The following is a 21,627-nucleotide window of genomic DNA, read 5'->3' as shown; positions in this document are numbered from 1 at the left end:
TAAACCTGGGTCCTTGCACACTGTAATGTGTGCTCAATCAGCTGTGCCACCACCAGGCCCCTCCCATCCTCTTTCAACTTCTCTCTCTACCCACTAAATAAAGGTGAGCCACAGAGACAGAGAGTGAAGGAGAGACACCCACGTGGTAGTGAGGATGGGGGCTTGAACCTGTCCACTTGTACCACAACGTGTGTGTTCTCCCAGGTGGGTCACCTTTGTGGGGGGTAGGGTGGAGAGGCAGTTCCGTGTCCCTATGCCTGTCCGCTGTGGCTCAGCAACCCCTCCTCTCCTGAGGGCCAGAGCTAGAGGCCATTAAGTCTTCAACTGGCTTCCCGGGCCCCCCTGAAATCGGTCACCCCCACCCTGACCTCCCTGGACTATCCCCCAGCTCCTCTCCCCCCACACTAAGGGGCAACCCCGTTAGGGCACACATTGTGTGTGAAGGTCTCCCCCATGCTGTTTCCTGGACCAAGTCTCTGATGGGGCCCCCTCCCTCCCATGCAGGGGCACCCCAGTCACCTCTTGAGCCGGAAGCGGATGCGGTGGCTATGCTCCAGGATGGCCATGAGCGCAGGAGGGTCGTACTCGGCTGGGCGGCGGAAGGAAAGGCCTTCGGGGAGCCCCTGCACTGCCAGCAGCCCTGGCTCCTGCTGTAGCCGCTCATAGGGTAGCGGCACCACGCCTGCCCTGCCCAGCGCCTCGCCTAGGGGCGGAGTGGGGTGTCAGCCGGATGGCCTTGGGGTGGGGGTGGGGGGTACAGCTCGGGAGACACACCCCACACAGGGCCCCAAGGAGATCAGAACACACCACTCTGCAGGCTGGAGGGGGCGGTTTGCACAGAGCTGGAACCCACGCTGGGGAGTCCTGTGCACCCTGTACTCTCCAGCCCCAGCTGCCGGTGGGGGAGAGAGGGGAGAGCATGAGGTGGGAGGGACACTGTGGGGACCAGGATGGAGTAGATAGAAAGGAATGGGGGCAGATATGGAGCCCCCATTCTGAGATTCCCCCCCCTAAAAAGGTGGCCACCTCACCAACTCGAATTTTGCCAAAGGGGGTATAGGGGTAGGCTCTGGATTCAAACCCTGCTAGCTGGCTAAAGTGCCTGCAGCAGGCCCTCCAGAAGCCACCCAAGCACCACGTTGGAGGCACCACAGCACCAGAGGAAGCTCAGGTGCTGCCACTGTCTCTGAATGGAAAGGCAGCCTGGGGGCAGTGAAATCACACATGGATAAAGTTCTGGCTCCATCAGAATTTCAAAAGGGACCACAGTGGCTCAAACAGCCATACTGGACAAGTCCCCACTACATCCCCCTGGGCCCGAGCCCCCTGTCCCCTTGGACACTTAGACAACGGCAGGCACTTTCCTCACAGACCCCAAGGCACAGGGTACAAGGTGTGGGGCCTCACAGTGCTGGGCTGGGCTGGGGGAGGAGTCCTGAGCTGGGCAGGGTTGGAGAGCCCACCCACCGGGGCCCCCGAATGGAATGAGTGCAGATCTTACTATAAAGAACATCAAACACCTCCTCTACCATCTTCCGCAGCAAGTAGACGTCTGAGCCGTGCTCCAGGGAGGACCGTGGAATGTTCCGGATGCCGCCCTCACCCCGTGGCATCTTCTTGGGGTGCTCTGTCTCCGGCTCCTTCCACGGGGGCCCTCCTGCCGGGCACAGAACACCTGGTGTGAGCTGGGGGTGTTCTTGCCCTATGCTGAGGCTCAGGAGCACACACAAGTGAATGAATGAATGAATGAATGAATGAATGAATGAATGAGCAACCCATGTCCAATCACCTGCCTGGAGTTCTCAGCACTGGGCCTGGGGGTCATCCCTGACACCTCTAATTTGCTGAGTGACTCAGCTTAGAACTGGGGTTCAGTGGGTCTGCTCCAGGTACCCCCCCCACACACACATACACACTTCTGGGTTCAGATGCAAACACTTGCCCTTAACCAGCCCAGCCTCAGTTCTCTGCTCTGCTCACTTGGTGCTGCAAGGAGGCAGGGTCAGGCCAAGACAGGTCAAGAAGGCACCAGAGCACCCACTGGGGTCCCCAAGAACAGTCTAGAAAATGTACCAGGAAAGGAGAGGAAGGGGTGGGGGAGTAGCTGGAGGCCTCTTTGCCAGGCACTCTTGGTGCTCCGGGAAGCTAGGAGGCTTGAAATAAACCAGTTCCCAGATCTACAAATAGCATCCCAGCCTCACCCCCCCATAGCCCGTAGGGGGGAGGGGTGTATCAGGTTGAAAACTGGGGTGCTGGCACCCTGGCACAGCCCAGGTGAGCGTTGGGGACTATGGAGGAAGAGAATGCAGCAGTGGGCAGTGTCCGCAAGCAGGTCTTTTCTGGGAGTGACCAGAGGTTGTTCCCAGGCAGGAAAACCCCAGGGATCCGTGGGGACATGCTGCCCCTCGAATGTGAAGGGGGGTCACAGAAAAGAGCACAAGCTTCAGAGCCGGAGACCTAGCCTTGAACCCAACCTCTTGTCATTGTCGTTCCTTGTGTGTCGTGCCTCAGTTTCCTCTTTGAGCACGGTGGTGGCTGTTTTATATGCCCATCCAACCCAGCCCTAGGGTCCCTGAGGACACTGCCACAAAATGGAACCTGGCACAAGCCCACCCATGTGTCCTCCAGATACAGGGGGACCCACCCCTCGCCCCGATTCCAGAGCCCTAGGGTACTCACGGCAGAACCTGAGGAAGTCGGACTGGAGCTCCTTGCGGGCGTTGAGGAACATTCTGCCCTTATCCGTGCCCACCACAAAGGCACTCTCTTCGTGCACCGCCACACAGGCCACCTCTGCGTTCAGCTTGGAAAGCGCAGAGCACTAAGGGTAGGGAGGAAGGGGGGTGAGCCAGGGAGGACCCCCAGCTCTGCCTCATCCTCCCTTCTGTTCATTCACCTGGTCTGGAGTGTGTTTCCTGTCTTAGGCCTAACCCAGGGTCCTGGGGACAATTGGGAGGGTGGGGGCGTGTGGAAAAGGCCCAGGAGGGACAAGCTCAAGCTGACCCAGGCTTCAGCACCACATCTGCCATTTCCTGTGCCCTCTCCCTACTCTCTGGATCCCAGTTTGCAAATTCACAGAATGGTATCAGGTTCCCGGGATCCCAAGCATCGTGTGTGGGAAAGTCTTCCCAAAGCTGAGGCTGGTACACTCACTGCACAGAATGGAAAGGGTTTTCCACCAGGAACATCAGCACTCATGAAAGCACATTAAAAAACAGTAGTAAGGGTCGGGCAGTGACGCAGTGGGTTAAGCGCACGTGGTGCAAAGCGCAGGGACCAGCGTAAGGATCCCGGTTCGAGCCCCCGGCTCCCCACCAGCAGGGGAGTCACTTCACAGGTGGTGAAGCAGGTCTGCAGGTGTCTATCTTTCTCTCCCCTCTCTCTCTGTCTTCCCCTCCTCTCTCCATTTCTCTCTGTCCTATCCAACAAAGCAACGTCAACAATGGCAATAATAATCGCAATGAGGCTGCAACAACTAGGGCAACAAAAAAAGGGAAAAATGGCCTCCAGGAGCGGTGGATTCATGTTGCAGGCACCGAGCCCAGCAATAACCCTGGAGGGAAAAAAAAAAACAGTAGTAATAAAAATAAATAGATCAATAAATAAAACTCATCTGTAGGGAGAAGTTTCAAGAGAGGGGAGTTGAGCGGTAGCGCAGCAGGTTAAGCACAGGTGGCACAAAGCACAAGGACTGGCGGAAGGATCCCAGTTCGAGCCCCTGGCTCCCCACTTGTAGGGGAGTCACTTCACAAGCATTGAAGCAGGTGTGCAGGTAGACACTTTCTCTCCCCCTGTCTTCCCCTCTTCTCTCCATTTCTCTCTGTCCTATCCAACGACAATATCAACAACAATAACTACAACAGTAAAACAACAAGGGCAACAAAAAGGAATAAATTAATATTAAAAGAAAGTTTCAAGAGAGGTGAAGCAGGTCTGCAGGTGTCTCTCTGTCTCTCTCCCTATCTACCTCTTCCCTCTCAATTTCTCTCTGTCCTATTCAATAAAATAGAAAAAAAAAAAAAAAGGAAAAGAAATGGCTGCTGTTATCGGTGGATTTATAATGTTGGCATCAAGCTCCAGCAATAGCCCTGGGGGCAACAGAATAAATAAATCTGGGGGGCTAGATAATGGCACACCCCATTGAGTGCAGACATTTCCTTGCACAAAAATCTGGGTTTGAGCTCCTGATCCCCATCTGCAGGGGGTTGGGGGTAGCTTAACAAGTGGTGAAGCAGGGCTGCAGTTGTCTCTATCCTGTCAAACTAAAAAACAAGTAAATAAAACTAATAAAATAAAATTAAAATAAGTAAATAAAAAAGCTGGGGGCTCGAACCAGGATCCTTACACCGGTCCTTGCGCTTAGCACCACTTGCGTTTAACCCACTGCGCTACCGCCCAACTCCCAAAATTCATTTTATTTACTTATTTAAAAATCTGACTTAGGGGTTCATCTCAGCTGATGGGAAGAGGTGGTCCTGCTGCTGTGTGACTCAGGGCAGGTGTCTCGACCTCTCTGGGTCACAGACTCAGGCCTCCTGTGCCATCTCCAGCTGGGGGTCACTCTCGGGTCTCCTAAGGGCAGAATATGGTTTCCCCACTTCCCAGTTGACAACACAAACGTCCATAGACTAAAGTAACAGAGAAGTTTGTTTCCATTTGTTTCAGGCATCAAGGCCAGAACAGGCCCCTTCATTGCTAAAGCGCAGGCGCAGGCAGGGAATCAGCCCCGCCCCCAATACATAGAGTGGGGGCTTGAGACTGGGGTGGGGAGTACTTTAGCCCTGCAGAGATCTAAGGAGCCCTGGCCCAGCTTCTGAGAAGATGCAGGAATTGTCACTACCAAGCACTATCACCTAAAAGGTGACCTATGGAAGCCCTAAGGGGGCCCTGGGATGGGGAGGGGGGTCTTGTTCTTGCCGCAGGGTACTGAGGCATCCTTGGAGAGGGAGCAGCCGAGGATGAGCTGTGGCAATGGAAACTGCTCTATTTCTGATTTCTACACGGAACCACGGGCACATCTGGCGCCAGCGCTTGGAGCCAAGTTCAGCAACAGAATGGTCATTCTGTTCCATTTTAGCTCAATTAAAAAAAAAAAAAGGAGTTGGGCGGAGTTGGGCGGAGTTGGGCGGTAGCACAGCCGGTTAAGCACAGAGGGTTAAGCCCAAGTGTGCAAAGCGCAGGTACCGGCATAAGGATCCCAGTTGGAGCCTCCGGCTCCCCACCTGCAATGGAGTCGCTTCACAGGTGGTGAAGCAGGTCTGCAGGTGTCTGTCTTTCTCTCCCCCTCTGTCTTCCCCTCCTCTCTCCATTTCTCTTTGTCCTATCCAACAACAATGAAATCAATAATAATGACAACAATAAAACAACAAGGGCAACAAAAGGGAATAAATAAATAAAGCCTAAAAAAATTTTTTTTAAAGAGGGAGTCGGGCACAGCAGGTTAAGCGCAGGTGGTGCAAAGCGCAAGGACCTGTGCAAGGATCTCGGTTCAAGCCCCCAACTCCCCACGTGCAGGGGGGTCGCTTCACAAGCAGTGAAGCAGGTCTGCAGGTGTCTGTCTTTCTCTCCCCCTCTCTGTCTTCCCCTTCTGTCTCCACTTCTCTCTGTCCTATCCAACAATGATGACATCAATAACAATAATAACTACAACAATAAAAACAACAAGGGCAGCAAAAAGGAAATAAATAAATATGGAAAAAAACATTTTTAAAAAAAGGAAAAGAAAAAGAAAACAACTGCCACCAAGCTTATCACTGAGGTTCTCTGTCTGCTCCACTGGGTGTAATACTGCCCAGACCCTTGTCATTATTTTAGTTAATTTTTTTGTTGTTGTTGCCTCCAGGGTTATTACAGGGGCTCGGTGCCTGCACTATGAATCCACTGCTCCTGGAAGCCATTTTTTCTCTTTTTGTTGCCCTTGTTGTGTATCATTGTTGTTACTGTTATTGTTATTGCTGTCATTGTTGGATAGGACAGAGAGAAATTGAGAGATATGGGGAAGACAGAGAGGAGAAGAGAAAGATAGACACCTGCAGACCTGCTTCACCTCTCACGAAGTAAGCCCCCTGCAGGTGGGGAACAAGGGGCTCAAACCAGGATCCTTATAGCGGTCCCTGCGCTTCACACTATGTATGCTTAACTTGCTGCGCTACCACCTGGCCCCTAATTTAGTTAATTTAGTTTATTATACCAGCTTATTTTGTTCAGCTCTGGCTCATGGTGGTGCCAGGGATTGAACCTGGAACCTGGGAGTTTCAGACACAAAAGCTTTTTGCAAAACCACTATGCTGTCTCCCCAGCTCCTAAGTCATTTTGAAACCATCTATAATGGCTTCACAGAATGTGCTGTGCTCCCTCCTTGAAGAGGGAGTAGTCTTGTTCAGACAGACTACCCAGGACCTCCCCTCACCCTCCCCCACACACACACTTGGCACCACCTACCTGGCACCCTTAAGCCAGAACAACCTAGAAGGAGGCCCTGCATTATGAGGGATCTGAGCCTTGGCACCTAGGAATCCATGTTAAAGACCTGCTGTGCTGTGTGATTTTGAGCAAAAATTCCGCCCTCTCTGAATGTCCACTGTGCTTGGATGGTGAGAGAGGACAAAATGACAAGGTGGGACAAGGGGACAAGAGATGAGGGACAGAGATGATTTCTGTCCCTGAGGCTGGGGTTTGAGCTGGGCCCTTGCTTTGCCACCACTGCCCGAGGGGTCCCAGCTCACCATGGAGTCTAAGGCAGACACCAGGCTGGTGATGATTTCGTCCTTGCGGCCGAAGGGGGCAGTCCAGCGGTCAGGCCCGCAGCCGTTGGGGGGGACGTCACACCGCTTGCCCAAAAGGGCCATGGTCACCTGAGGGGGAGGCGGGGGAAAGGAGCTGGAGGGACGGAAGCCAGAGCAGGAAGGGCCTCCCTCCCTCACACACCTTCCATGGCTCTCACTGCCCACGTGGTTCCTCAGCCTGGAGCCCCGACACCTCCTGGCAGGTCCTTACACGACAAACCTTGTCCCTTTGTCAAGGGGCCCATGGGACAGAGTGGGGTCCGCCCGCCCTTGGAGTGATCAGCCTGCTGCCTCCTCCTCATTGCAGGAAGCCCCTGCAACCTGCCCACTGCTGGCCTGGACTCTAAGGCCAGCTGCCTGGGCTTCCTCCTGCCCCCACCTTCTCTTCCCTTCTATCCTACCCCTGGGGCCTACTGCAGGCTCCCCAGGTCCAGAGCCTTCCACTGAGGCTCTTCCTGCCTGGCCCCCAGCGCCAGAGACCGTGAGGGCAGAGGTGAAAGGGTGCGTGCTCAGTTTCCCCCATGACAAAGCCCCTCTAGTGCTGAATGCATAGTCCTAGGCTCCCTGGTGCTAAATGCATAGTCCCAGCCCCCTTAGTGCTGAATACAGAGTCCCAGGTCTCTTAGTACTGAATTCAGAGTCCCAGCTCCTCTAGTGCTGAATTCATAGTCCCAGCCCCTTAATACTGAGTGTACAATCCCAGGTGTGGTGCCCATGGGCAGGCCAGCTGAGGGCCTTGGCCACGGAGGGAGGCCTTTGCTCTAGGCACAAGGGGTGAGGGGCCTGAGCAGGACTGGGGGCCCTTGGGGACACTGGCAGGGGGCACAGCTCCCGTCCCCAGCAACCTTTTCTTTTTGATAGAGGGTGGGAGGCAGAGATGGAGCAGGAGGGAGACAGAGAGACCCTTGCAGCCCTGCTTCATCACTCATGAAGCATTCCCCCTGCAGGTGGGGACTGGGGGCTCAAGCCCAGGTCCTCGCACACAGTGACATGTGCACCCTGCAGTTGTGTGGCAGTGCCCACCCCCAGAACGTCTTCAGTCACTACAGCTGCCCCTCCCTCAGCTGCCCTCCCAGGGCTGGAGCCAAGGTGGCATGACCCGCCCCCCAGCTGTCCCTGACAGCCCGCCAGCTGCCAGGTCCCAAATCAAATCATGGAGGAGGCAGCGGCAGCCAGCCTGGGTGAGCCCCTCCACTCCCCATGGCTCCTTCCTCCCAAGGCCCTAATCCACTTAGGACCAGGGACCAAGGACAGAGGGGACTTGGCAGAGGTGGGTGCAGGGGGCGGCCAGGGGCTCCCAGGACCCTCAGGGCAGGGTGGAGGGGTGTCTGAACTGCTGTGTGCTGGGCTCTTGGGGGACTTCCCTGGCTGAGCTCAGAATACCCTGTGACCCGGGAACACCCCCTACCCCTCTGAACAGCTTTGGGGGGGGGGACAGGGCCAGCACCCAGGGGGTGTTGGGATTACAGGGGGGCACCCATGGGAGATGGCATCCAGGCCACCTTGGGGAGGGACAGCTGTGCTCAGAAGCCTCAGAAGGTGGGGGAGTGTGGGGGATCCCAGGGGTCCCTCCCCACTCCACTTCCTGTCTGCCAGACTCGGTCATGGTAGTCTCAGAGTCAGTCCATGGTGACAGCACTGTCACCTAACACCCAGGACCCATGGCAGGGTCCTGAAATAACGACAACAACAATAATAACAACAGGTAATAGCTCAGCTCTGGCTGATGGTGGTGCCTGTGACACCACTTGGGACCTCAGAGCCTCAGGCATGCAAGTCTATTGCAGAAACCACTGAGCTGTCTCCCTGGCCTCCCTAAACTGTCCACCCATGGAGCTCCTCCAGATTCATCACAGAGCTCAATATAGTGCTAGGGCTTGAACCCAGAGCCCTATACAAGGCCAGGTGTAGCATCAACTGGGTGAGCGCTCACTGCTGGACCCCTCAGTGTGGTTATATTTATTTTGTAAGATCTATTAATGAGGGGCCAGGCAGTGGTTAACCTGGTTAAACACAAAACATTACAGTGCACAAGGATGCAAGTTCAAGCCCCTGGTCTCCACTTGAAGGGGGGAAAATTCACACGTGGTGAAGCAGGGCTGCAGGTTTCTCTCTGTCTCCTCTCCCTCTCTATCTCCCTCTCCCCTCTTGATTCCTGGTTGCCCCTAGCCAATAAGTAAATAAAGATTAAAAAAAAAAAAATTAAAGGGAGCCAGGCAGTAGCACACCAAGTTAAGTATACATGGTGTGTAGCACAAGGACCCATGCGAGGATCCCGGTCCCCAGGTCTCCCCCTCTCTGTCTCCCCCTCCTCTCTGGACTTCTCTCTGTCCTATGCAACAACAACAGCAATGGCAACAATATCAATAACAACAGAAAGGGAAAAAAATAGCCTCCAGGAGCAGTGGATTCGCAGTGCAGGCACCGAGCCCCAGACATAACTCTGGAGGCAAAAAAACTAAAGAAAAGGATCTATCAATGAGAAAGAGAGAGAGAATCAGAGTGCCCCTCTGGCACATGCGGTGCCATCCCCTCCCAGGGTTGGTCGTTTAAAGGTACCAGTCTCGGACAGACCTGTTGCAGCACCCGGGCGGGGGGGTATCACCCCCACACCAGGGACAAGCCCCAGTCTGACCCCCCAGCCGCAGCGTCTGCAGAGCCCAGGCCTGGCTGGGCTGGAAGTTTCTCCAGCCCCCTCCAGGGTGGTTCTAAACACCACCCCCAGCTCCCTGCCCCGGGTACCAGCTGGGCACCGCGGCCGGTGACAAAAAGCACAGGCGGCCAGCAGAAGGCAGAGGCGACAGCACACAGCACCCAAACACGGCCCCCGCACCAGCCGCTGCCATATGCTTGTTTCTGGAAAAAGACACCAGAGAGCAAACAGAGAAAAAAACCTCTCCCCTCCCAGGGTGGCCGGTGGGAATCCCTCCTCTGCAGAGGCCCCAGCACCCACTGGGGGAGCCATACCTTGCCCTGGGAGGCTTCCCAAGGGGCTGGGCTGCTCAGGCCAGCTCTGGGGAAAGGGGAAGGTATGCAGACTTAGGCTCCAAGGCCTGAACCCCACTCCCACTGCCTCTGACCCCAAACCATTGCTAACGGGCTCCCATCCACCCTATGACCCAGAGAGCAAGAGACAGTGGATCTCAGTTTGTAAGAAAAACTATTTATCTGGTAATTAACCCCAGAGAGAAGGAAGGTGGTCTCTCTGGCACATTCGAGCCTGGGGATCGGACGGACCCAGGACCTCCTGCCTGAGAGTCCAGCACATTATCCACTGTGCCCCCTCTGGATCCGAGGCCACACATGCCCAGCAGTGACACCAGACAGCCCATAAGCCTGTGGGGGCTGGTACTGGATGGAGTAAGAGGCAGTGACTAGTCTTGGGGAGGTGGGAGGGTCTGGGAGGGCGACTCCGGGCTGTTCATAGTAGGGCAGTCCAGGAAGGCTCCCTAGAGAAGGTCACACACACACCAGGGCTGTCACCACTAGGCAGCTGCCCACATGAGGCTGCAGGGCTGGGGGGGGGGGGGTGACAGGGGGTGGGGAGTGGATGATGAAGAGACAGTGGCCATAGGGTGCAGAGAGGGACACAGGGAGGTCATGACTTAGGGGACAGAGACCCCAACAGGTGTGGAGTGGGACAACAAAATGGGGTGAAGGAAGACGTCTCGGCCAAGACCTGCCACGCACACACCAGGCCCCCAGCCCCTGACAGCTGTGGGCACGTCCTCACCCACCCAGAGGGCCCCACCCCAGTCTGAGCACCCCCAAACCCCAGGCAGTTCATGGGTGCCTGGGGGCTGGGTGTTGGGAAAGTGGGGAGAAAAGAGCCCCCACCCCCAGGGTGGGGCAGAGACCCCTCCAGCAGACATGCCATCTCAGAAGTGGGGGCGGGTGCAGGGAGACTGGCTGGTGGAGAATCAGATCCCAAGAGGGGCTGGCAGGCGCGGGGGGGGGGGGGGGGGGGCTGCTTTCTCCTCCCCCTTCTTGCTGACCCTACCAGCCGGGCACCCCAAACTCTGAGCCAGTACAATGAGAGGGGCTGACTGCCCAAGGAACCCTGAGTTTCCCCAGCTTGGAACTGCAGAGCTATAGCTACAATTTCTAGGGGTGGGAAGCTGGGACCCTCAGCCCCAGAAGGGAGGACAAACACCAGGCTGAGACCCCCTGAGTTCTCAGCCTTGAGCCCTGTTTCTGCAGAGCTTAGGGCTGTCCCGTGCTCTGGCTTCTCTCATTAATTTCCTTCTTTTTTAAAATATTTATTTATTTTCCCTTTTGTTGTCCTTGTTTTTTATTGTTGTTGTAGTTACTATTGATGTCACTGTTAGATAGGACAGAGAGAAATGGAGAGAGGAAGGGAAGACAGAGAGGGGGAGAGAAAGACAGACACCTGCAGACCTGCCTCACCGTCTGTGAAGAGACTCCTCTGCAGGTGGGGAGCCTGGGTCTCGAACCAGGATCCTTACGCCGGTCCTTGCTCTTTGTGCCACATGCACTTAACCCGCTGTGCTACCTCCAACTCCCTCTCGTTAACTTTCTTCTCATTTTTTTCTTTCTTTTTCTTTTCTTGCCACCAGTGTAGTAAGACCCCCATGGTATTCCACAAATGGGTACGAGGTCTGGAATTAAGGGACGCCCCCTCTCCATTGGTGTGGGAGTGCAGGAGGCCTGGTCCCTGCCTGGAGTCTGTTCTTCCGGCTGGGGACTCTGGGTTTTCTTGAAACGCTAAACATGAAATTACCCCCCAACCCACACGAAGACCCCTAGTTTCATTTGCCCTATTCTCCCCTTTGGTGAACAACTTGCTTTATATCTTATTGCCTTTCTGCCACCAAGTTGCAGACGCTACTATGATTCCATCCTGGCCTCTCTGGGCAGACAACTTCACCTAGAACCTCACCTCCCCAGAGCTCTGTCCCCCTAGGGAAAGACAGAGACAGGCTGGGGATATGGATCCACCTGCTAACATCCATGTCCTGCGGAGAAGCAATTACAGAAGCCAGAACTCCCACCTCTTGCACCCCATAAAGAATTTGGTCCAGGGGCCAGGTGACAGTGCACTGGGTTAAGCATGTGAAGCACTGGGACTAGTGCAAGGATCCCAGTTCGAGCCCCCGGCTCCTCACCTGCAGGGGGGTCGCTTCACAGGTGGTGAAACAGGTCTGCAGGTGTCTATCTTTCTCTCCCCATCTCTGTCTTCCCCTCCTCTCTCCATTTCTCTCTGTCCTATCCAACAACAACAAGAGCAATAACAACAAGGGCAAAAAATGGGGAAAATAATCTCCAGGAGCAGTGGATTCGTAGTGCAGGCACCGAGGCCCAGTGATAACCCTGGAAGCAAAAACAAAGAAAGGAAAGAAGGAAGGGAAGGAGGGAGGGAGGGAGGGAGGGAGGGAGGAAGGAAGGGAGAAAGAAAGAAAGAAAGAAAGAAAGAAAGAAAGAAAGAGAAAGAAATCAGACTATATAGACAACATAGTAATGATGCAAAACCTTTCATGCCCGAGACCCCAAAGGACCAAGGTTCAGTCCTTAGGAAACACCTCCCACCCCCCACAAGGCCAGAACTCAGCAATACTCTGGCAGAAAAGGGAGAGGACGTTTGAGGCAGACGACAACACAGGCAAACCTCAAAAACGTTCCGTTGAGGGGGCAGAAGGCACACCAGGGCTCTGCTATCTGAAATTGCCCAGAACGGACAAAGCTGCTCTTAGGGAAAGGAGATAAGGGCTTGGCAGGATGGGGGTGGGTGGTGGTGAAGAGGGGGTGGAGGAGGACTGCTAATGGGCTGGAGTTTCTGGTTTGTTTTCTTTTTAATTTTGATCTTTATTTATTACTGGATAGAGACAGAGGGAAATTGAGAAGGGGAACAGGAGACAGAGAGGGAAAGAGACAGAGAGACACCTGTAGCCCTGCTTCACCACTCGCAAAGCTTTCCCCCTGCAGGTGAGGACTAGGGGCTCGAACCCAGGTCCTTGTGCACTGTAATATGTGTGTTCACCCAGGTGTGCCACCACCCGGCCCCGTTGGGAGTTTCCTTTCTCCTCCTTTTCGTTAAGTTTTATTTATTTCTAAGAAAGAGAGAAGCAGAGCCTCACCCTAGCACGTGCAATGCTAGGGATCAAACTCGGGGCCTCACGTCTGAGAGTCCAAGCTTCCTCCACTGTGTCCCCCTTCCGGGCCACCTTTTAAAAAACATTTCTAGTGCAAGGCCTGGCGTAAGGATCCCAGTTCGAGCCCCTGGCTCCCCACCTGCAGGGAGGTCACTTCACAGGCGGTGAAGCAGGTCTGTAGGTGTCTATCTTTCTCTCCCCCGTCTTGCCCTCCTCTCTCCATCTCTCTCTGTCCTATCCAACAACGATATCAATAACAACAATAACTACAAAAACAACAAGGGCAGCAAAAGGGAAAAATTTTCTAAATTCACCACCATAATATCGAGGCTCAGAGGTCACCTCCACCCCACATCACTTTTTTTTCTCTCTTTCTTCAGAGAGAAATTGAGAGGGGAAAGTGAAATAGAGAGGGGGAGAGACAGAGAGACACCTGCAGCCCTGTTTCACAGCTGTGAAGCTTCCCCCCTACAGGTGGGGACTAGGGTCTTGAACTCGGGTCCTTGTATATGGTAACTGGGTGCACCGCTGCCCAACTGCCCCCTCCGCCCCATTCTTCTCTGTTAGAGAGAGATAGAGGGGGGAGAGACAGAGAGAGACCATGCAGGGTTCCACCATCCACCCAGAGCTCTGGCACTGTCCATGGTGCTGCCCTGTGGAAATACACATTATACTGGCTGGGGTGGGGGGGGGGGAGGGGGGAGGGAAGGGGGGGAGTATCTCCCAGCCCGAGTTTGGGAGTGGGGAGGGATGAAAAAACACTTTCCAATTAGTGTGATGGGGTCAGCGGAATAGCTCACTGGGATAGTGCACTGCTTTGCCCTGTACATGACCTGGGTTCGAGTTTGGTCCCCACCACACTGGAGGAAGCTCCAGGGCTGTAGTTTCTTTCACTCTCTGCCTTTCTGTCTCTAAAAATAAAATAAAAACAAATAAATAAAGGGGCTGGGCAGTGACACGCCTGGTTGAATGCATATTTTACCATGTGTAAGGATCAGGGTTCAACACCCCAGTCCCCACCTGCAGGGAGGAAGCTTCGCAAGCTGTGAGGCAGGTGTGCAGGTGTCTCTGTCTCTCTCCCTCTCCTTCCCCCCCCCAATTTCTCTCTGTCTCTACCCAATAAGTAAATAAAATATTAAAAACAAAAAAGGCTGATGAACACCCAGACAGTAAAATAGTGCGTCCTGGAGAAAATCAGTTTTACAACAAACAAACAAAAAACCCAATACGTTCGGGAAGAAAAGCAGTGGATGGCAGTGAGTGGTGGGCTCCGTCCTTTGACCAGTGCACCAGGAGGGCTGTGGCCCAGGCTGGTGGCCCTGGGTTCTGGGGACTGCCGGGTCCCTTTGGGGGAGGTGTCTCTTGGAAATGTTACTTATTCTCACAGACACATGGGGACGCACAAGCGTGTGTGTGTGTGTGTGTGTGTGTGTGTGTGTGTGTGTGTGTGTGTAAAAAGCTGGGGGAGGGGGGCCGGGTGGTAGCATACCTGGTTGAATGCACATGTTACAGTGCCCAAGGACCCGGGTTCAAGCCCCCAGCCCCCACCTACAGCGGGAAAGCTTCTCGAGTGGTGAAGCAGGGTAGCATGTGTCTCTCTGTTGCTCTCTCTCTCTCTCATCCACTTCCCTCTCAATTTCTAGCTGTCTCTATCCAATAAATAAAGATTAAGGACAACTAAAATAAATAAAAGCTAGGGGATGGGTCACCATTCTGAGAAGCTGGCCTTCATGGGGGGACAGGACTCCCCACCAGCACTCCCTACCCTCTCCATGCCCCCAAAGCCACAGCCAGGAAGATGGGGGACAACCAGAGGGAGGTGGTATCAACAGTGGAGAAAGAACCCCAGCATCTAATTTACTTCTCATTCCATCTTTCTTTTTCAGATGTAAAGAGCAGGCAGAGGTAAATACTGCAGCCTTACCATCCCAGGAGCTTCCCCTGGTGCTGTGATGCTCCCATGTGGTGCTGGGGCTCAAATCCAGGAGTTCATACAGGCAAGCTATCTCCCAACCCCTGATTCTTCTTATCCTCACCTTTATTTATTTATATATTTTTTTAATGATTTGTTTCTTTATTAATGAGAGACAAGGGGCAGGGGGACCAGAGCACCCCTCTAGCACATGTGATGCTGGGACTCAAACTTAGGATCTCATGCTTGAGAATCTACTGCACCACCTCCCTGGCCACCCCTGATTCTTCAAACTCACTGACAACTCTACTCTAGATGCCCACTCTGGTGGACAGGGATGGAGAGGGATGAGGGGCAAGCATTAGGGTAGCTGGACAGAAATTCAGAGGGTGCAGGGGCATGGAAGAGGGATATACCTCCAGGAGGGCTTCCTGGAGGAGGTGCCCTCAGAGCAGAGCCCTGCATGCAAGCAGCAACCCTGGTAAATGGCAAGGGGAGATGCAACAGCATGGAAGGTTCTAGAAGGCTGGATCCTGGGCCTGCCCCATGAAAGTGCTCAGATCACATGAGGAGAGGAGGGCAGGTGGGCACCAGCTACAGCCCCAGGGCAGGGCCAGGAAGGCCAGAAACTGCATCTCCTGGGCCTGGGTTCGAGTAGGGGGTGTGTAGAAAGCAAGGGGCCCTCTCCCCCCCTCCCGGGTTTCTCTGCCCCTCCCCACCCCCACCCACCTGGGAAGTGGCCACACCTGAAAAACCAGCTCAGGTACCAAGAGGAACCCGGCTGGGGGCCCAGACCACCCACAGAGGCGGTGGGGTGGAGGGAGGTGTTCTCGTTTGCTGAGGGGGACACCCTAGAGATCCCAGTGTATGTGTGTGGGGGGTGCTGTTTACAATATTAGGGTACAGGGGGTCCTGGCTTAGCATGGGAAATCGGTGACAGTCCCTCAGCCACAAAACTCCCCCGAATCTGAACACAGACAAGCCGCCGGGGTCCAGAGGACTCATCCCAGGGAGACTGACAAGACTGGGGGGGGGGGGGGAGCTTTTCCTAGCTGGGTAAACTGAGGCTTGGCCCTTCCAACTGTGCAAAGCCGCACACGCTCACACCCATTCCGGGGGTGACTCACCTGGGAGCCGCAGCAGCCCCGCACCCCCAAGGCTCTGGTCCCACTCACAAAGGACCAGGCCAAAGCACAGAGACGGGAAGTAACCTGCCCAAGATCACAGAGCTTCAGAACCATTTCCTTCCTTCCTTCCTTTTTTTGGTAATTTAATATTTGATTGATTGATAAAAGGATAGAGACAAATTGAGAAACTAAGAAGGAGGAAGGAGACACAGAGAGAGACACCTGCAGCCCTGCTTCACCACTTGTGAAGCTTCCCCCCCTGCAGGTGGGGACCAGGGGGGCTTGAACCCGGGGCCTTGCATGCGCACTGTAGTGTGTGCACTTAACCAGGTGTGCCACCGCTCGGCACTATTTCCCCCACTTCTGTCTCTATTTCTTTTCTTTCTCTCTGCCAGGATTCCCCCTGCACCCAGACAAAAGATTCTGTCTTTTGTCCAGAAACAGAATGAGAGACAGAGAGTGTGGGAAGGGGGCGGAGAGACACCACAGCATTGCTCTGCCACTCCCACACAGAGGCACAGGGGGCTCAAACCCGGGCCCTCAAGCCTAGCAAAGTATGTACTTTGCTGACTCCCCCCACACACCCCATGCTTTAATACCTCCTGGCTGGTAGGCAACCCAGGGAGCTGTCTGTCCACCCCCCAAGCTCCACAGCTGCAGGAGAGGGGCCCAGGGCCCTGCAGCCAGGGCCACCCAGACTGTCTGGGGGGCGGGGGAGCTGGCAGACACCCCAGGGAGTGGACCCGCCTCCTCCAGGAGGCCCATCTGCGTGGGCCCGGCAGGCAGGTGTAATTTCATCAGGATCCCCCTCCCCGAGCCCTGAGGGGTGAGTCACTAGAGACAAGATGAAATTCTAGCTTGTGGACTTGGGGTGCAGCTCTCCTGGCTCAGGCGAGCTCTGGGGGGGGCAGGAGGAGAATCAGGAGGCTCCTTCTCCTCAGAGTGGTGCCGGGCCCCCTCGGGGCTGGGCAGGCTGGGACACCAGGAGTCAGGGGGCTCACGGGGGGAACCCACAGACCCTCCCAGAAATTGGAGCCCAAGATGCTTCTATTCACTCACGTGGGAGGGGTGCAGAGGCTATAGCCCCCTCTCAGGCTGGAGGTCCCGAGTTCAATCCCCAGCATCGTGGGGATTAGTCTCCAGGTCTCCCCTAAATGATATTTTTTTAATGTATTATGAGTGTGAGAGACCAGAGCACTGCTCAAATCCAGCACTGGCAGTGCTGGGGATAGAACCTGGAAACTCAGAGATGCAGAGCCCATGTGCCACCAACTGGCACCCCCCTCACCCCCAATGTACATTAGTTGTGGGGGACAGACAAGTCATACCATTTGTGTGAGACCAGAAGAGGCAAAACACAAGAGACAGAACCCAGGGCTGGAGGGGACAGGGAGGGGCGGCTGCTGGAAGGTCTGTGTCTGTCTGTGCGCCTGTGTCTGTGCATCTGTCTGCACGGGGCAGACAGTGTGAGCCCTGTCAGAGAGGACCTGCCTCTTGCCAGCTGCCCCTAATGGCACAGCAGGGCTCAGAGGATCCAGAGCTGGAGGAAGGGATGGAGGGACAGAGGGATGGACAGGTGGATGGATGGATGGATGGATGGATGGATGGATGGATGGATGGATGACTGAATGAGTGGAGGAATAGAAGGAAGGAAAGAAGGAAGGAAGGAAGGAAGGAAGGAAGGAAGGAAGGATGGATAGAGGGATGAGTGGAAGGATAAATGGGTGGGTAGAGAGATAGAAGGTTGGATGGATGGGTAGATGGATGGGTGGTGGGTGAATGGACAGATAGGACAAAGGAAAGAGACTCCTTTGTTGGAGTTCTGCAATAGTAAAAGACATGCCTTGGACCCCCATACACACATGACCCCCAATCCCCAGACCCCAACCAGCAAACAGGCTGGCCTGGTCCAGGTCTCAAAGAGAGAAACTGCTCAAAGGTCTCCCCAGCTCGGATCCAGGAAGGACCCCAATCAGCCACACACCAACAGAGCCTGGGGCCAACAAGAGAGCTCACAGGGGCAGTGAGCTGCTTTGGCATGTGTGCGAGCGACTGTGGTTCAAGCCCAGACCCCACTGCCTCTCTCTGAAGAAAGTAAACATAAAAAATAAATAAAGAGGCTGAGGGTACCCCAGAGCTGCCCAGCACCCCAAGTTCTCAGTCTGGCCCTCTCTCCACTTGGAGAGCACCCAGCAAGCAAGTCTAAGCCTCCCCCCAAAACCACAGCACCACCCAGAGGATCAGGCGAACAGATGTAGGGGAACAGGGTCCCCAAGAAACCCCCAATCCCTAGACCCTCACTTTCTGGCCTCAGCTACTCCCTATTCCAAGGGCAGGGCCTGGGGGCGCTCTCTCAGATGAGGGGGGCATCCCTGCAAGGGAAGAGCCCCTTAAAACTGTAACCAGTCCACCGAGGACCCTCCCCTACTAGGGACCCAAGAAGGGGGAACTTCCTGTGTCCAGGGGGTTGGAGGTGAGGGTGTCAGAAAAATGCCCTCCAAGTCTGCAATTCCTAACCTGGGGGCTGAGATGTCAACCCATTCTGGGAGCCTCATTCTCCCTCCCTCCCTCCAGACCACCCCCAGAGCATCACAGGAGACCCAGTCCCCCACTCCAGGCCCACCCTGCTCCCTAGTTCTGTCCCCAAGTCTCCCCTGTACAAAGGCCATGGCCACAAGACCCTAAGAACACGCTTGGTGTCACCAGGTCCCCACATCGCCTGATCTGGGCACAAGCTCGGCTCCAAATTTAACCATCTCTGTCTTTTCAGGGCTAAATCTGGCCTGAGGAGCAGGTGGTCCTGAAGGAGGGTGACAGGTGGGGACTCCGACAGATCAGGGTCACAGCCAGGCCCAGCTTGGGGCCCCAGTGGCACGCAATGCCTCAGACCCCTTCCCTACCCCATAGACAAAGCCCAGTCCCACCTGGCTTTGGGGGGGGTAGGGGGAGTGACCTCTCTCTGCTGTCATTGGAACTGGAGCCCAGTGGGGGGGGGGGCAGGGTCACTGTCACTCTCCCTCACCAGCACAGTGTCCCCAGCCCTGGGTCCCAGCACTGCTGTGGGTGGATGAACCCCAAGTGTTTTTTCCTGAGGTACCCTCAGGGGTCTGTAGCAGGTCCCCTGGAGCTAGGCACACTCTTGGGTAGAGCAAGGGGGGGACCTTGCCCCCAGGGGGATGGGGGTCAGGAGGTTCAGCCCTGTGGCCCCAGGGGACCCAAAGCTGGGGGGCCACTGTCCCTGCTTTATCCCCAGGGACACTGGGGACAGACTCTGGCATGGTCAATGCCAGGGGGGAAAAGCCACAGACAGGGGACAGAGAATCATGGGGACACACAAGTGGCTCCCACCCCATGGACACCACAGGCCAGGTGGTCAAAGAAGTGGCACAATAAGTAGAGTGTTGGATTCTCAAGTGTGAGGTCCTGAGTTCGAACCCCAGCATCACATGTGCCAGAGGGATGCTCTGCTCCCCCCTCCTCCTTATTAATAAAGAAATATATATGTATGTATGTATATATATATATATATATATATTTTTTTTTTTTTTTTTCTTTAAGGCACAAATTCTATCGTTTCTTCCCCACAGCTGAGCCAGGCAAGGAACCTCTAGGGAGCCCCCACCCCACTCAGGACTCATGGAAAGTCAGCTGTCAGAGACCAGACAGAATGAGCCGGCAGGGGCCAGTGAGACAGCTAGACCCTGGCACACCAAACAAGAGCCCCACAGCACTGGGAGGGAAGCCCGAGCCGTGATGTCTCTCCCTCCTGTTCCTCCTCTCTGTCTCTTTAAAGAATGCCTGAGCAGAGGGGGTCAAGGCCCCCAAGGTCAAGCTTAGGACAAGGTGTCCCAAGCTGTCGCCATGCCACCCAGGAGACCCTCACCTGAGGCCCCTGACAGCTATACAGACAACCCTTCTGTCTGCCTTTCCTGCTAAGTCCAACCACCCAGTACTAAGTAACCAGCACCACCTGGATGAACAAGAAGACAAGCACCTGTGTTTGGTACATGGCAAATCAATGACCCTTCCTCCAGCAGCCCTCAAACTGGACCCCCCTCCAGCCTGGGGGGGGGGGGGTCAGAGCCACCTTCAGGACACATCTCCAATTCTGGGACCAATTCTCCCAGCTCTGGGAAGAGCAAGCAGTGAGCAGCCTGAGTCCCAGCCTTGCTTGGTTTGCTTGGCTAGGGTCCACTGGGACCCTCTGAATCACTTTCTAGGTCACGCTCAAAGCAGGTGAGGGGAGAGGGGGGTGGGGCTTTTCATAGCCCCCAACAGGTTTGGGGGGGTCCCTGCCACATGCTGGCACTTTTGGGCCCCTGCTCTAAGGTCAGGGCTCCCCCTGCAACCTCTCCTGACCCAAATGAATAAATAAGTAATGTCTCCCCACTACCCCTGGGGTCCCCCCCCAGGAATGACAGTGCTAAAATCAAGCAGGCCATGGGGTCCCAGGGCCCCCAAACTCACCAACATGGGGAACAGGGGTGCAGCTATCCTGGCACCTCTTCCTTCCTCCGTGGGCACTAGGGAATCCCCAAAATGCCCGGTATCCCCCCTCTGAAGCAGCTGACTCTGCTTCCAGTCCTGCCACCAGCTGTGGCTGCCCCCCCCAATCACTGCCCCCCACATCACTGCCTCCACACTTCAGCCCAGGTTGCCCCCCACGTGCGGGGCAGGGGGACCCCCCACACGCCATGCCCCCTCACTTTACTAAATGAAGATACAGGAGTCCCACCTGCACCCCACGCCGGAGGCTCAGGGAACGGGTTCCCCCTCGAGTGGTGGCAAGTCTCCCCTGTCCCCTGCCCTGCAGAAGCGGGGTCCCTATTCCCCGTCCCTGGCGACAGGCAGAAACTGGGGCGACCGAGAAAAGGTGGCTATCACTTCTGAGAAGTCAGGGTATGGAGGGCCTTCAGCACCCCCCACCCGGCACCCCAACACCGCTTCTTGTTCTCAGGCAGGAACTCAAAGACCACCTCCACACTGGGGGGCCCGACTCAGCCCCCTGCCCCTCTGCGCCCCCTCCCTCTCCATCCTGTGAGTCTCCTCCCCCCAACGCTCAGCTCAGCCCCCTGGAGGGGGGGCGGGGGACCCCAACATGCTCCAGAGGCCCGGGGCAGCGCACTTCGGCCTGCAAATGGGGGAGGGTGGCCTGGCAGGAGTGCCCCCCAAGGGCTGACCTCACTGTCGCCGGTGGGGGGCCCAGAGTGACAGCAACCCCACTCACCCCACTCCCGCGCTCCCCTTCCCCCAGTCCGGATTGTAATCCCGGTCACGTGCCCCCGCCCCCCCACCCCCAGCCAGCCCCAGCGGGGGAAGGGCAGGGGCCCCCCGCAAAAGTTTGTCCTACCTCGGGGGATCCCCAAGCGCTCGGCCGGCGGCGCCCGGCCCGGCCGGCGATGGGGTGCGGGGCGCGGGCCCCTCCCGGGCTGCGGCGGAGGGCGGGGCGCGGGGCGCGGGAGGCTCTTTGTTCTGTAATCCCAGTAAGATTGCCAGCCATTCGCCCCGGCCCTAATCCCAGCCCCGCGCAACACCACCCTCCATTGGCTGCCATTTACATACGGGATTAGCCCGGCCCGCCCCCGCCCCGGCCGCCGCGGCCAGGGGGGCCTCCGGGCTGCGCCGGATTACGGGGTCAAGGTCACCCATGGGGCGCGCGGGAGCCCCGGGGCCTGGCCAGGCTGGGGGCTGGG

The 21,627-nt window shown here is 55.9% G+C and overlaps 1 protein-coding gene across 12 annotated transcripts in view; it reads right to left on the bottom strand.

The window, feature by feature from the left end:
• GTF2IRD1 (GTF2I repeat domain containing 1) overlaps positions 1-21,422 on the bottom strand; it is a 79,385-nt gene extending 57,963 nt beyond the window's left edge. For 10 of the 12 annotated variants that reach the window (XR_009545037.1, XM_060173498.1, XM_060173502.1 and 7 more), the window contains exons 1-5: positions 21,285-21,422; positions 6,726-6,854; positions 2,680-2,821; positions 1,502-1,657; positions 520-703 (exon numbers count right to left, since the gene is read on the bottom strand). Coding sequence is in view for 11 of the 12 variants with exons in the window: in XM_060173498.1 (XP_060029481.1) it covers positions 520-703; positions 1,502-1,657; positions 2,680-2,821; positions 6,726-6,848 (605 nt within the window). In the remaining variant the exon portion in view is untranslated. The remainder of the gene's footprint in view (positions 1-519; positions 704-1,501; positions 1,658-2,679; positions 2,822-6,725; positions 6,855-21,284) is intronic. The other 2 variants (XM_007517969.3, XM_016185968.2) reach the window with 1 other exon arrangement.
• Positions 21,423-21,627: the final 205 nt, after the last annotated feature.

This window comes from Erinaceus europaeus, chromosome 15 (genome assembly GCF_950295315.1).
Source record: "Erinaceus europaeus chromosome 15, mEriEur2.1, whole genome shotgun sequence".
Classification (NCBI taxonomy): domain Eukaryota; kingdom Metazoa; phylum Chordata; class Mammalia; order Eulipotyphla; family Erinaceidae; genus Erinaceus; species Erinaceus europaeus.
The sequence above is the reverse complement of the archived record's forward strand: the minus strand, read 5'-3'. Positions and strand labels throughout refer to the sequence as shown.